The 15065-nt window shown below is 34.9% G+C and overlaps 1 protein-coding gene across 2 annotated transcripts in view; it reads right to left on the bottom strand.

The window, feature by feature from the left end:
• The window catches only part of LOC111046070 (tachykinin-like peptides receptor 99D), a 580669-nt gene that overhangs the window by 22192 nt on the left and 543412 nt on the right, over nucleotides 1–15065 (bottom strand). For both annotated transcript variants that reach the window (XM_039420712.1, XM_039420713.1), the window contains exon 6: nucleotides 8502–8650. In XM_039420712.1, the coding sequence (XP_039276646.1) occupies nucleotides 8502–8650 (149 nt within the window). The remainder of the gene's footprint in view (nucleotides 1–8501; nucleotides 8651–15065) is intronic.

Raw genomic sequence — 15065 nt, forward strand, 5'->3', positions numbered from 1 at the left:
CCTGATCTACTTTCAGCCTACTTCATTTTATTAATCAATAATTTGATCTTATCTACCTATATAATTATTTTACTTTATCAATTTTCTGTTTCTTTTCTTAAATATTCATATTAATTAAAACTTTTACAATATTTCCATTAATAAATAAATCCTTAGTTTAATTAATGAAATTAACGTTTTGGTAGAGAGTTAGTGGGGAGGATATTTTTAATATTCTTCCCGAAGAATGGACATTGATAAGTCCAAAGCTCCGCCAATTTATGGAGATGCATAACAATATAATTATCTATAGTTATTATATTACAAATTGCTTTTTCATATCATATACAGTTCAATAATAATTTTCTTAGTCTATATGATGTAAATTCATCTATAATTTTGCTGTATTGTAAGCTATTGTATATAAGTGTTTAAGCCAGTATATATTGTAATCTACATAAATAAAGTACTCAATCAAATCCATCTATTTTATTCCCTCTACCTCCTTTTCCTCCCTATTCTTCTTCCCCTTCTCAAAAGCTTCTTCCTCTTCATTTATCCTCTTTTCCTCGCCATTAATTTTCCCTTCAGCATCTTCTCCATACACTTCTTCGATCTTTTCCCCCCACTTCAAAGAACACATGTATTGAAAAACATCTAAGGGCCGGTTTCCGAGCTCGGGATTTGACTAAGTTCTAGACTTTAATCAGCTGGAGAAAGAAAATTGGCTTTCCGAAATGGGGCGTAGTCATTGTCAAAGTCACGTTTGAATTAAATTTCAAAAACTGTAAAATTAAACACAAAATGAAATAAAAAGAAAACAGTGTAAAGTGTCAGCTATTTTGAATTATTCAGAAATGTCTAATTTCGTCAAGGAAAAACGTTTCCAATTACGGTATAGAAATGAGAAAATAAAAACGGCGACTACTGTTATAAAAACTGCGACTGCGCCCCGGTTTGGAAATCTAATTTTCTGACTCCAGATGTTTAAAGTCTAGAACTCAGCTAAATCCCGAGATCGGAAACCGGCCCTAAATTTGAAACTGTTTGTTTTATTCTGAATTTTGGGATTCATGATTTGATGCAGAAAATAATAATACCTAAGAACACAATGAATCTTGAATACATTGTATCTAACTTCATTTGAAAATGAAATGAAAAGAATCATTGAAAGAATCATTTGAAAAGAGTAAAATTGAAATTGAAATTTATTCTCCACATTGTATTCAAGGCACATTTATTGACAACCTATATAATATTTAGACTAATAGAACAATATTAAAAAATATAGAAATATAACTATTAGTCATATTTAGAAATAGAACAGGTTTCGAGAAATAGCCTGTCTGTTATTCCCTAAATATTGTATATAGAGTATCTGCTTTATCCAGTAAATGAATGGATAATAATCTCGTACTTTTCTCAGGGGAAGGATAACTACTGTCTCACCAACAGTTCTGTAATATAAAACAGCTGCTGTCTTCCTGATCTCGATAGAATAGAATTGATCATTATTGAAAAGGATCAACAATAGATAGATATTCATCAATTCATATATACCGGTATCAGTTATTCAGAAGGCAGTGACAACAATAGATACAAAGACAACAAAGGATCAATAATAGATAGATATTTATCAATTCATATATACCGGTATCAGTTATTCAGAAGGCAGTGATAAGGCAGAGAATCCGTAACGATGTTCTCCTATTTTTCTCCACTGCCATTATAACGTGGACCTCACTATATCTACTATGGAAGTAGGTGGTAACGGTAAAGTGGCAACATTGAAAAAGAATAACAATAGAGATATTTCATCAGATACCGGTATCAGTTATTCAGAAGGCAGTGACAAGGCAGAGAATCCGTAACGCTGTTCTCCTGTTTTTCACCACCGCCATTATAACGTGGACCTCACTATTATCCTATCATATTATTAAGCAAGCAATTTCTGTATATCTGTTTATATTTTTATATCTGGTTATTTATGTTCAACGGATCTCGAAAACGGCTCTAACGATTTCCACGAAATTTTGAACATAGTAGGTTTATGATATAAACATTCGATTGCACTAGGTCTCATCCCTGGGAAAACTCGCTGAAGGACATGAAAAGGATAATAATTATTCATCCTTGGAAAAACAGATGATAATTTCGTCGTCTGTCGATAACAGAAGATGTGTGTGCCTGTGTGGGAGATCAGCTGTCTAATCAATTAGTTTACCGTATCTCGCGAGAAATCTAGAAATTTAAATTGAATCGATCAAAATAATCTGATTTGTTGACATGAGATGGTATATCATAATATTCAAAGTTGATCATTATTTTACAGTTATAAGTGATTAGCAAGTGTTATTTTATTGTTAGTCAATTTGGTTTGTAAACAATCTAAATTAGAACTTTAATGTTTTCAAATATTTGGACTGAAAATTTGACCTGAATTCAAGTGTATGGAACATAACCTACTTTTGGAATATTTATAGTGTATAAATCAAAATTCGGGGAAGAAACAGTTTTGGGCTGTGTCTGTTTTCTTCCCCAATCATTTTAAAGAATTTAGTTCCGTTTATCAATAAATAAATAACGAGCGAAGCTCGGTGCCCCGATATTCTACTATGGAATGAGGTGGTAACGGTAAAGTGGCAACATCGTCTTCCTACCATTTCCACGGACTTTATGAGGTGAATCTCTCTATACAGTATATTTGTAGCAAAAGGTTTCAAGCCAGCATTGTTTCAATGGGTAGCTTTGATTTAATTTATGAAGAATGCTGACCGTTTAACGTGAGTTTCACTCTAGTAGACTCCGGGCATTCCAGGATAATTTCCAAAGCAACTTCTCTACTTCTCTGCCAAGTATATATGTATCTTCACACCTGGAGTAAATATCTATCTATATCATGAAACCCTCCCATTCACAAGGTACATCTAACTACGCCAAGTACTTACAGTAAATATATCTATGTATACGAATCTACCTATCAAATCTACAAAATACAAGTGCAATTTGCTGTATGTATCTTTAGAATATCTACCCAGTATATCTATACTGTATATATCTAAGTATTTGGCATATAGATAGGTAGATATATCGTGGGTGAATCCTGTAGATATATAGATATACTGGATATAGATATATACATAGATATATACTATATATGTATATAGCTTTCTCCAGAATATCTATCTATCCTTAGGATCTACTCACTATATAGCCTATCCAACTACATATAGATAGGTAGATATATCGTGGGTGAATTCCTGTGGATATATAGATATACACATAGATATATACTATATATGTATATATCTATCTCCAGAATACCTATCTATTTAGAGGATCTACCAACAATATATATCTATCAACCTACCTGCCAAATACTTAGCTATCTCCAGAATATCTATCTAACCTTAGGATCTACTCACTATTATATACCATCCACCTACCTACTGCTAAATACCAAGCTATCTCTAGGGTTATATTTCTGTATATTTATAGGATTTACCAGCGGTATATACCTAGCCATCTGCCTAGCAAAGTAACTTGGCGGTGGAAATGTACTGAATCTATCTACTTGCCAAATACTTAGCTATCTCCAGAATATCTATTTATTTACAGGATTTACCAGCGGTATATACCTATATACCTGCCTAGCAAAGTAACTTGGCGGTGGAAATGTACTGAGCAGAATATTCTGGAGAGTTCTGATATAGAGTTGGTTGGGACTGAATTAAGAATGGGGCACGAGTAATTTTCGACCACTCTATAGTGGCCTCTCTCTATGCAAACTATTTCGAAACGGAGTGGATTGTTTGTAGTTCATTCGTAGGTTGGGTTATGTTTGAGCGTTATACACTATTTTACCCTTGAGTCTTTCTTATTTGACGTTATAATAGATTTATAGATTCAATGATGTTGCTCATTCATAGGATGGGTTATTTAAGGAAGTTTGGTACACTTTTTTTATTCAAATTGGATAATCTTTTTCTATAATATGTTGAGATCATTAGAAGAGTGAGAAAAAGTGGCAACTGAAATTTTTAAGTGGTCTAATAAGCGAGTTATGGGTTGTTGAAGTGCAAATTTTCAAGATTCCGTTTTCCTTCCAGATCATAAACGGTTTCGACTATATTAACAGACCTTCTCTTGAAAATTCAAAAAATGTATGTTCCCAAACTGAAACATTTTATTCCACATATCGTTCATAATTAAAAAAGTAACATTATTTGTAAATTCGATAACTTTGGCATAAATCGCATATTAGAACAAAGCCAATATGATGTACTGAATGTATTAAAAAACATTTTAATGGAAAATTCGAAACCGTTTATGATATGGGAAGAAAACGGAGTTAGCACTTTCAACAACCCATAACTCGCTTATTAGACCACTTAAAAATTTCAGTTGCCACTTTTTCTCACTCTTCTAATGATCTTAACAATTATATTTAAAAAAAATATCCAATTTGAATAGAAAAAGTGTACCAAACAGCCTTAAACGTCGAAACACATCATTTCACACTGGACTCTCTCCTATTTGACGTAATAGATTGTGTCAAATTTCTTCTTTAAGTTTATTCTTATGAGTTAAGTTGGTGGAGAGTATTATTTTAGTCATTCTTAAAAAGTGATTGAACTCTGTAATGAGAGGAAAATCAGTGGAAATAAAATCAGTGGAAATAATAGGAACGCATTGTTGCCAATTATCTTCTTCCATCACCTCAGTTAGGTAGACAGTGGAAATGGTAGGATGGCACAGTTGCCACATTTCTTCTTCCACAACCCTTCTATAGTTTTGAGTCGAGTGAGTCAAGCTGAGCGACTCAAGTCAAGTGAGTCATAGCTGTGAGTCAAGTTATCCCGGTATATCCGATATAATATTGATGATAGATTCTTGAAATAATGATCCATTTATCTCGAATACATATATTTTAAAATTATCGCGAATGATGCCCACATGAGCTTTTAGCTTGTGACTAGGTAATGGGAAATGAGTTAGTGATTTGATGAGATGAGCAAACGTTCATGCCTACCGCCGGGATTCGAACCAATAAACCAGGTAGCACTAGCAGACTTCAGTCCTGGCCAGCAATATTGATATTCACCAAAAATATATACTTTTGTTCATAGATTTCCACAATTGAGATGAAATTTTCTGGAATTGAGATGAATTTTCTGATATTCACCAAAAAATACATATATACTTTTATTCATAAATTTCTACAATTGAAATGAAATTTTCTGGAAGCCTTCAAACGATTCCCTCAAATAGCTAAAAGCTAGAGGGATCAAAAGATATATGAATTTTGTATTTAATGAGATGTATATTGGAATAAATAAATTGAAATTCGGTAACTGCGTAGAGTTCGAAAGGGATAGAGCTATCAGCTTTGTGAAGTGACAAACACGGATAGCAAACAAAAAATGTTAATCAGTTGCTGACTTTATCAGGTGAACTCCACGACAGAATCTCCATAATATTCAATAGTGTAATTCCTGTTCACAATCACGAAAGACAGAGGACAAAGTAAGAAACAAATTGATTCCCCGTTTCCTAACAGTCTCGCTTCCCGAAACCTTCAGAAAGCTGGAGCGTTTTCGAATAAATAAATATTGGAACAAATTGCGACCAATATAAGCAGCGATTCGACCCGAGAAATGTAGTAGTATTTGACATAAAGAAACCCTTCGTCTGTTGCCACAAAGACCAGTAAATAGTCGAGAGCTTTCGAAGCTGATTTTTAATTTGCATCCACCTCAAACAGGAGCGAAAAACTTCAAAGAACTCTCGCGTGCGTTGGTGAGTGTCAACAGCAGTGGTACAAAATTAGAAAATAATGATTTCCTGATTTATTCCGTGCTTTATATGTCTGCACTGTGTTTGACAAAAGGTGATATACATCAGCGCTTTGCAAGCCGTGTAAAGTGTGACGTCACAAGGTTTCTATTATGCAGACTGTGTGAAGTGTAGAGTGGGGCGGTTTTTATTATTCACACTGTAGTGGCACCAATTATTGTGCTTTTATTACGCTTTGAATGACATTATTGTTTGTCGTTACGTTGGTAGATTCGGAATACCTTTTAGTGACGTTATTTCAAGTAAGTACCTAATTTATGTTGACAAAATTATTGTATTGATGTGACACTATCAATAGGGCTATTCACGATCGTGTGTTAATCAGCTAATATTGTTATTTGCTAGTCAATGCTATAGTAGTACATTACAATAAATGTAGCAGCTGATCAGAAAGCAAATAACTTGACTGGAATTGAGCTGGCGATCGTGAATACCTATATCATAATATCGATGACGCTTTTTTTATGAATTTTGAATTATAGATTCGTAGACCCTGTCTCACTCTGTCAGACTCTGTCAGGGTCTACTTTTAACTAGAAAAAACACGTGATTAACACCCCACTAACTTCAAGTCATATTATATCCTTTAATGTCTCATATAATATAGGTAATAACATATCATAAAATTGTGTCTATGACGTTTTTATTCTCAAGGTGCGTACAGATTTACGCGCCGCAAACATGAGCAATTCACTTTTAATCAGCTGATGCCAAGCTTTTTAAATCTGTATCTTACCGTTTCTGTAAAAATACAGATATAATCAGCTGATTAAAAGTGAATTGCTCATGTTCGCGGCGAGTATATCTGTACGCACCTTAATATTGTCGGGCCTGATGTTATACTGGTTCTGCTATGAAGGTAATGTTGTGACAGATTGAACGAAAACGACTCGATATCCTCGTATCATCAAAACCGCTAATTCATCAAAACAATTCGAGATACTAATTTCGTTTATTACACCGTTTTCAATCTCCAGTAAACTGAAAGTTTGAGAAGCAGAAAAATTGAGCAGCAGAATATTATATAATCATGGATGAAGCCCCACGATTGGCCATTACCTGTTGACCAATGAACATTGAGCTCCACTGAGCTGAGACCTTTGTTGTTAGTCAACAGTTCTTTTGGCCAAGTCTGAAATGGCGTGTCAAGGCTCGACCAATGAATGTAGAGCTCAACATTCATTGGTCAACAGCTAATGGCCAATCGCAGAGCACCACCGATACTATGACTAGTAGTTCTGTGAACAGTAGACCTCACGCAGTATTCTCATACACAAGTACCTGATTGAAACTATAGACCTTACGGAAATACAGCAATAGACTGGCTTCTCCACACATCTGTGTAATCACTTGTCAGGTGATTTATGATGAATAATTCTATAGTCTGATTTTTACTCCAATATTGGCGTAAGAAGGAGGCTCCTTTTTTCTTTTATATTATCATTGAAATGCAAAATTTCCAAAAACCTTGTATATACGTCGACGCGCAATTAAAAAGGAACATACCTGTCAAATTTCATGAGAATCTATTACCGCGTTTCGCCGTAAATGCGCAACATAAAAACATTTAAACATGCCAAACCGTAGACTTGAATCTTAGACCTCACTTCGCTCGGTCAATTATTATACTCTACTGCCCTATGTTTAGGCTTTCAGTTCACTAGATATTGATAATGATGTACATTTTTTTTCTCTGGGGCTACTTTTTTCTTGTTAATGGCATTATATAGCCGAAACATGTCATGTTTATTATTAATAAATTATTTTGAAAAGGGTACTTAGATTTATATTTTTATTTATATAATGGTGGAACTATCTCGTAATTCCGTTCGTTTAGTAACTGTATTCAGATGACAATAATTCTGTCCTTGATTTCTATCTTAAGGCTAAAAGGCTTGTCGTTAATCGAGACGCGACGCGACGTGACACAAAGTGACACTAATGGTACGAACAGATCGTTCAGGTCAGATGATCAGGTCGATTTTTAGCTTTCAGTTTAGGTCGTGGTCGAGATCGACCTTAATGTAATACAATCATATTGTAAAGCAGGGAAGTGACTGTGTAGATTAGACTTAGCCTGACTGACTATGTAGGGTTGCCTTGAGGTGCGTAGACTACAGTTTTACACGCCGCGAACATGAGCAATTCACTTTTAATCAGCTGATGCCAAGCTTTTTATATATCTGTATCTTACCGTTTGTGTAAAAATACTGATAATGAAATGAAATATGAAAATGAAATTCATTGATTCCTTTCACAAAAAAACACCTGTATAATCAGTTGATTAAAAGTGAATTGCTCATGTTCGCGGCGCGTATATCTGTACGCACCTTTAGGCTGACCAACTGTTACGTACGATTTGTTAAGTACAATTGTTGAAATGTTGTTACATACGAACTAGACAAACAAGCCACGTATGGTAGCCTGACTATGGTATGACTGTTCTTATACGGTATGTTCTTGTACGAACGTACGAATGCAGGTAGACAATGAAGTCACGTACATTGTGTGACCAGCGTAGGGTGGCCTTATCGTTGCTCACAATGCTACCATTGTGTGGCTAGTGTAGATTGACCTTAGCCTGATTGACTGTTGCGTACGATTTTTTCGTACGAACAGGACCAACTAGCCACGTACACTGTGTGACCAGCGTAAGGGGGCCTTACCGTTGCGTACGATGCGATAGTGTGCGTCGGGCGAGCCTGAGCAGCTGTTGTAGCGACTGGTGACCGCTTCGCGCCGAGTCAGCAATTTATCGGGCGTCAAATGCACGAACGGGCAACACGAGAAGAACTGCTTGAAGCCTCGACGGAATCTGAGAACAAATTCAATAAAATTGAGACGAGAATTACACATTAATCATTAATCACAGTATTGTAATAGTATGAACAGTATAATATTTCAAACAGTATTCTTTCAAGCTGGATTTCCACATATAACTCACTATCAGTGCACGTGACCGTTAAAGTGACAGTACAACTACAATAAGTTTTAAGGGTCATACCACATAAAGATCACATGATAATATTTCATTGTATTTTCACTGACTTCGATACTGATATGATGTGGGAATCCGCATTTATTTTTCAATATTTGACTACAGTGAGATACACGTCAAACTCTCATTCTCAGTTTCACCAAGCTCGGTCAAGAGGTTTGAACTTGGTCAAACCGGGTTCACTTTTTATGTGTGTACTGAAATTATAGATAGGAGCTAACGTCATAAGGTGTGTACAGATATACGCGCCTCCAACACGCTCCCCGCACGCTCCGCACTCGCTCCGCAATCGCTCCGATCATCAACCCATGAACGTTACGCGAGATGTTACGCAAAAGTTCAATTGAGGTCCAAAATATGTTCGATGGATGATCGATCCGCTCTTTTCTCATTGTTGACTTCGCTACAACCTAACCTCACAAATGTGAAACATTCAATACAGCTGATCGGGTGATTGCTGGGTAGCCTAATAATACATTATGTTTATATAATAAATTTATAATGAATATTATGATTATTTCATTTATTTTAATGTTTAATTATAAAAGGTAATGTCTGTCAATGTTTCAAAATGTGAAAAGCTTGATTGGGATTTTGGCTTCTTTCTTCTGAATGCTAATATGCCGGTACCAAAATGAATTTGCCAAAAACAATATACAAAAAAGCTTTACAACAAATAAATAAATATAAGTATATATGCTACTGCACTTAAACCAAGATACATAAATTTATTTAATTAGATATAATAACGAAATGATATCCTTTCTATTATAAATAATAGTTATAAAATGAAGATTTAATTTCTGTTCACATGCATAAGTACAGTAGGTGAGGCAAAAACACCGGCAAAAAGAAGATTCTTTGTGCGCCAGTGTGAGTCGTAAATCAGCTTAATCAGGGATGTAATGTATAAACTTGAATTTAGCGTATGAAGTGTTCAAAAATATAATTTATAATAGTTACCTATTATTATAAATGCTTTTTAACTCTATATTATTCAATTTAATAATTAATTATTCATTTTGATAATTTTATTTGCTAACACAGAGATCGTAACTATTAACAAACATTAAAAACAAACACGTTGACCACGCAAGCGCAACTATTGGTTAGTTCGACCTAGGAGCTTGCCAAGCTCGACCTCTGTTATTGGATCATGGCTCTAATTTACACGCTCTTCTCGCGTTCCACTCTTGCTCCCCGGTCGATCATCAATCGATCTGCTCGAGTGACGTTCGATTGCGGAGCAGAGCGAAAGTCTGTACGCACCTACAGGAACCATAATTTTCCAGTGCACTCATGGGCGATTCTACCATGCTCAATTTTCTTGACCGAGCTTTGTGAAACCATAGAGAATTCAATTGGAGAAACAGAAACAGTTGATCTCTAGTGAAACATAGCATCAGCATTCCTCATAAAACACTGTACTCTGGATGAAACAAGTTGATGGTTGGAGAAGGAAAAATAGGTAAATGTAACATTTAAATTGCAATTAAAAGGTACAAACTTGTTTCTCTTAAAATAGTAAAGAAGTAAAACTATGGAAAATGTATCTAGCAGGTATATTCATGGTGAAGTAATTTTTATGTTCTGAAATCTGCGGAACAAATGATAGATTTATACCTATAAATAATAATAATAATACTAATCTATTAGGTAAACTAGAAACATTTATTAAATGAATCAGTCTAAAAAAAAATATGGAGAGTATTAGTGCGATTTAAATGATTAAGGCAAGAATTCCTGAAAACCATTCAAGATCCTTGTTGCGAAATTGTGCAGAGTTACAATGCAAGATTATATGACTGAATAAACTCAATTCGACAACACAGTCGATGCAAAGCTGTCAATTCGAGTAAATCCAGTCATATTATGGGCAATCTATGAGAAGATTTAAAACTCGCACCATCCACACAGTTGATACAAAGTTGTCAATATGAATACTATCTTGTAGAAGGGTCCTAAATTGTGGAAAGTCTTCAATTAAGTATTTTTCTGTAATTGGCTTGCATGAAAGGATTAAAATTTCGCACAATTTGGCAACATCCTATTATATTAAGCGAGCAATTTCTGTATATATCTAGCTATTTTTATATCTGGTTATCTGGATATTTATATGGTTATTTATGTTCAACGGATCTCGAAAACGGCTCTAATGATTTTCACGAAATTTGGAAGATAGTAGGTTTATGATATAAAAATTCGATTGCACTAGGTCTCATCCCTGGGAAAACTCGCTGAAGGACATGAAAAGGATAATTCATCCTTGGAGAACAGATGATAATTTTATCGTCTCTCGATAACAGAAGATGCGTGTGCTTGTGTGGAAGAGAGACAGAATTATTTCCAGCTGTGTAATCATAGTCAATCAGGGAGAAATTCTATTCAGCTAGGCAATTTAAACGACTTGATCAACATAATCTGTTTTTTTACATGACATGATAATCCTCCTAAACTAGAGTATATCATAATTTTCGAAGTTGATCATTATTTGACAATTTCAAGTGGTTAGTGAGTGTTATTTTGTTATTAAATTTGGTTTGTAAATAATCTAAATTAGAATTTTTTTTTTCAAATGTTTGAACAGAAAATTGAGCCTGAATTCAAGTTTATGGAACATAACCTACTTTCTCGACTATTTATAGTGTATAAAAAATTCGGGGAAGAAACAGTTTTGGGCTGTGCCTGTTAGTCCTTCCCCAATCATTTTAAAGAATTGTGTTCGGTTTATCAAAAATCAATAAATAAATAACGAGCGAAGCTCGGTGCCCCGATATTGGGTAATAATCTGTCCAAGTCTCAACCTTTTCTATTCAGAATATAAGTTCAAACATTAACAATATTAGTAATATTAGTAATAGTGTTAATAGGAATAGTGTTTTTAATCAATTAAAAATTAGTAATAGTATTCATAGGATCAATTCGTGACTCATCTTTTTATCGACGACTAGTAGGTAACCCGTTCTTCGCAAGGGGCTACTTTAAAACTTGACGTAATGAAATCCAGAAGAATCGAAAATAGGCCTATAAGAATCCTCGGTTGATTAAGTATTAATAAGCAGCATTTCAAGTAAATCAGTCCAGTAGTTCAGACGTGATGATGCGTCAAACATAATTTTCCTATCCTCTACACGTGTATACGTGTTTAAGCCAGTTCTTTCCTCTATTATAGTATAGAAGATGATGGATATATCATAGAAATGAATGAGAATAAATTTTGAAAGGTTTGAGATATCAATGTGCGGTTTTCACAATACCTATTCTCTGGAAATCCTGTATGGGAAACATGTATCATATGACCACCTTTCAATTAAAAAAAGAAGTTGGATTAAAAATGGCGGGGAAAAATTGGGTGGTACGGAAAACCTGTTTTTATCATTCGAAAAGGATCCCTAATCGTACCTATCTTCTAATTTCTCTTTCAAGAGAAATGTTCTGCTGCTTCCTTACAACAAATGAAAGCATGACAAATAATTGAAAACTTGACAAACTGAAAACTTGATGTTATCAAATATTGAAGAATTTGAAAAAGGTTTATAACCATCCTCGGTTGAGCAAGAATCTATATGCAAAGTTTAAAGTTAATCAGTCCAGTAGTTCAGACGTGATGATGCGTCAAACATAATTTTCCTATATTTCACACCTGTATTATACGTGTATAAACCAGTTCTTTCCTTTATTATAGTATAGAAGATAATAGATGGATGGATGATCATTGTTATTTTACTAAAAGATAGAATAAGTTGAATAGTTTCCCTTTCAGAGGGAGTTTTGACAACCCACAAAACTCATTTTACTTTCCTTGCCATATTACCATAGGTAACGAGAGTATTGCTTTCCGAAAAAAATTAAGGTACCCTCGTATGTCTCCAGGGCTATTGTCCCGACACCATCAGGCTCCAATCATTGAATAGTAGACTTGAGATGCGCGGGAACACTAGCGTCAGGTGATCAATTTTAATAACGGCGAGGAAAGTTGTGTGAGTGCGCCACACCAGATTTTTTCATTTGAAAATATAACGAAAAGGTGCATATGACCTTATTTTTTTGTTCCTTTTTTAATTTCGACCATATATATGATTCGGTGATTTTTCTATGAAATTTATCATTTATTTTATCTATGAAATTTATCTATAATGTACCATTAATGAAGTTTGAACATTAATTCTGAAAAATCTAGAAGGAAAATTATAATTTGGTCTTCCAGGTGCACGAGATTGATATTTTTAGAATCTATGTTTAAAATTTGGAGATCTAAATCATTCCCGTTTTCCCGGTATGTAATCCATAGGTTGACATGTTTTGATGCGAACAAACTAACAAACGAACACACGAACAAACGAACAAACACATCCCTTCTCTCTCTTATTATATAGATATTCTCGGTTGAAGAAGTTAGTCTTGTGGATAGTAGTTGATAGCTATTTGGGATTTTTGTTCCATGATTAGGTTTATATAATAAATTACTAATAATGACAATTAAGAGAAGAAATGGGACATGTTATGAGAGGAGAAAAATATCAATTGCTTCAAGTTATTATGCAGGGGAAAGTCCAAGGAAAGAGATCCGTAGGAAGGAGACGAAACTCATGGCTGAAGAACCTTCGGGATTGGTTTGGATGCAGCAATAATGACCTATTTCGATCTGCGGTCTCAAAAGTAAAAATCGCCTTGATTATTGCCAACCATCGAAACGGAGACGGCACCTAAAGAAGAAGAATAAATTACTGCCCAATACTCTATAACCTACTGCCCAAAACTTCTTCAATTTTCTAATTTTGTCTCAAATCGTCCAAATATTATGTGGGTTATGTCCATTTCAATTTATACATCAATCTGGAAATTTAAATAATGATGACGATGACGATGACAATGATGATTGTTGATTACATTGATGTCTGCAAGCAACAAACCAACAACAAGAAAAAGAGAACAAGAAAATAAAACATGCGAAAAAAGTATCAAACAGCAACACAGATTTGAATGCTACCCACTTAGAACTGTCAGTATCAACACTCCCCATCCAACCAATGACTACAGTTCACAGTGATTCTCACTCCAGAGCCGTGGAAATTATTGAATAGCAGCCAGAGGAAACTGCCTGTGAAGAGAAATATTATTAAGGAGCAGTCGGCTGTCTGTATTCAATGTCCAAACTCTAATTGAGATACGACGACGAATGGCGAAGCTATCTGTCTAATAATTTCAACGCAATAATATCATTCGACACCACTCCCCTCCCCCAAAACACTACCTCCACCCGCCCCACCCCTTTACAACTCGTTTCAGCACACCAATTCAGCTTCTTTAATAAATTTCCTTCTGTTGATTACAGGCTACGATTCTCCATCTACCCATCAACACCAGGATTTCTCACTTCTAAACTACCCTCTACCCATAACCGTACACCCTACCACCCCCAAAAATACTCTTTTTCATTCCATACTTCCCCCCCATCAACTCCCCCTAGAATGAGTCCTTTTTCATTCGAAACCTACCCCCCACCCGCAACACTTGAAAACTGCCCCGGAAAACCCTCAACTTGTGAAGTGAGTTGAAGTACCCCACCCTCCCAATAATAAAGAGTCGGAAAACTCGCACTTCATTTATTAACGTAGGGAAAAATGTTGGAAAGCATTTTTATTTGTAAAAGTTTGATTCGTATATGAGTTTGTGTATTTTTTGACGAAAAATTGAACTTTTTGGTTTTTGGTTGTCGTCGTTTTTTGGATAGATGGCTGGATAAACCAGTGAAATATTTGACAGGTTTTATGAGAGTAACGTTTTCCTCACTTTATATGAATATTTCTCATTTTCATCTCAGTTCCTGTATTACATTCATTCTCTTCCGCATCTCTTTCCCTAAACCAATTTGTTCCATGTACACCACTCTCTTTTCTCGTCTCCCACCTCGTTCTCATCTACCTTTTTTTCCCGTTTTCTCCATTTTTCGTCATCCTCCTCCTTTGCATCGCTCTTGTTTTACTTCTTTTTCTTCTTCTTCTTCTTCTTCTTCTTCTTCTTCTTCTTCTTCTTCTTCTTCTTCTTCTTCTTCTTTTCTTCTTCTTCTTCTTCTTCTTCTTCTCTTCATCTTCTTCTTCTCTTTCTACTCTTCTTCTACTTCTTCTTCTTCTTCTTCTTCTTCTTTCCATCCGTTCTCAGTTTCCTCTCCTTCTTCTCCCATTCTATCTTCTATTCATTTACCTCTTTCTACTTGTGCTTTGTATAATTA

This window comes from Nilaparvata lugens, chromosome 2 (assembly GCF_014356525.2).
Source record: "Nilaparvata lugens isolate BPH chromosome 2, ASM1435652v1, whole genome shotgun sequence".
Taxonomy (NCBI): Eukaryota; Metazoa; Arthropoda; class Insecta; order Hemiptera; family Delphacidae; genus Nilaparvata; species Nilaparvata lugens.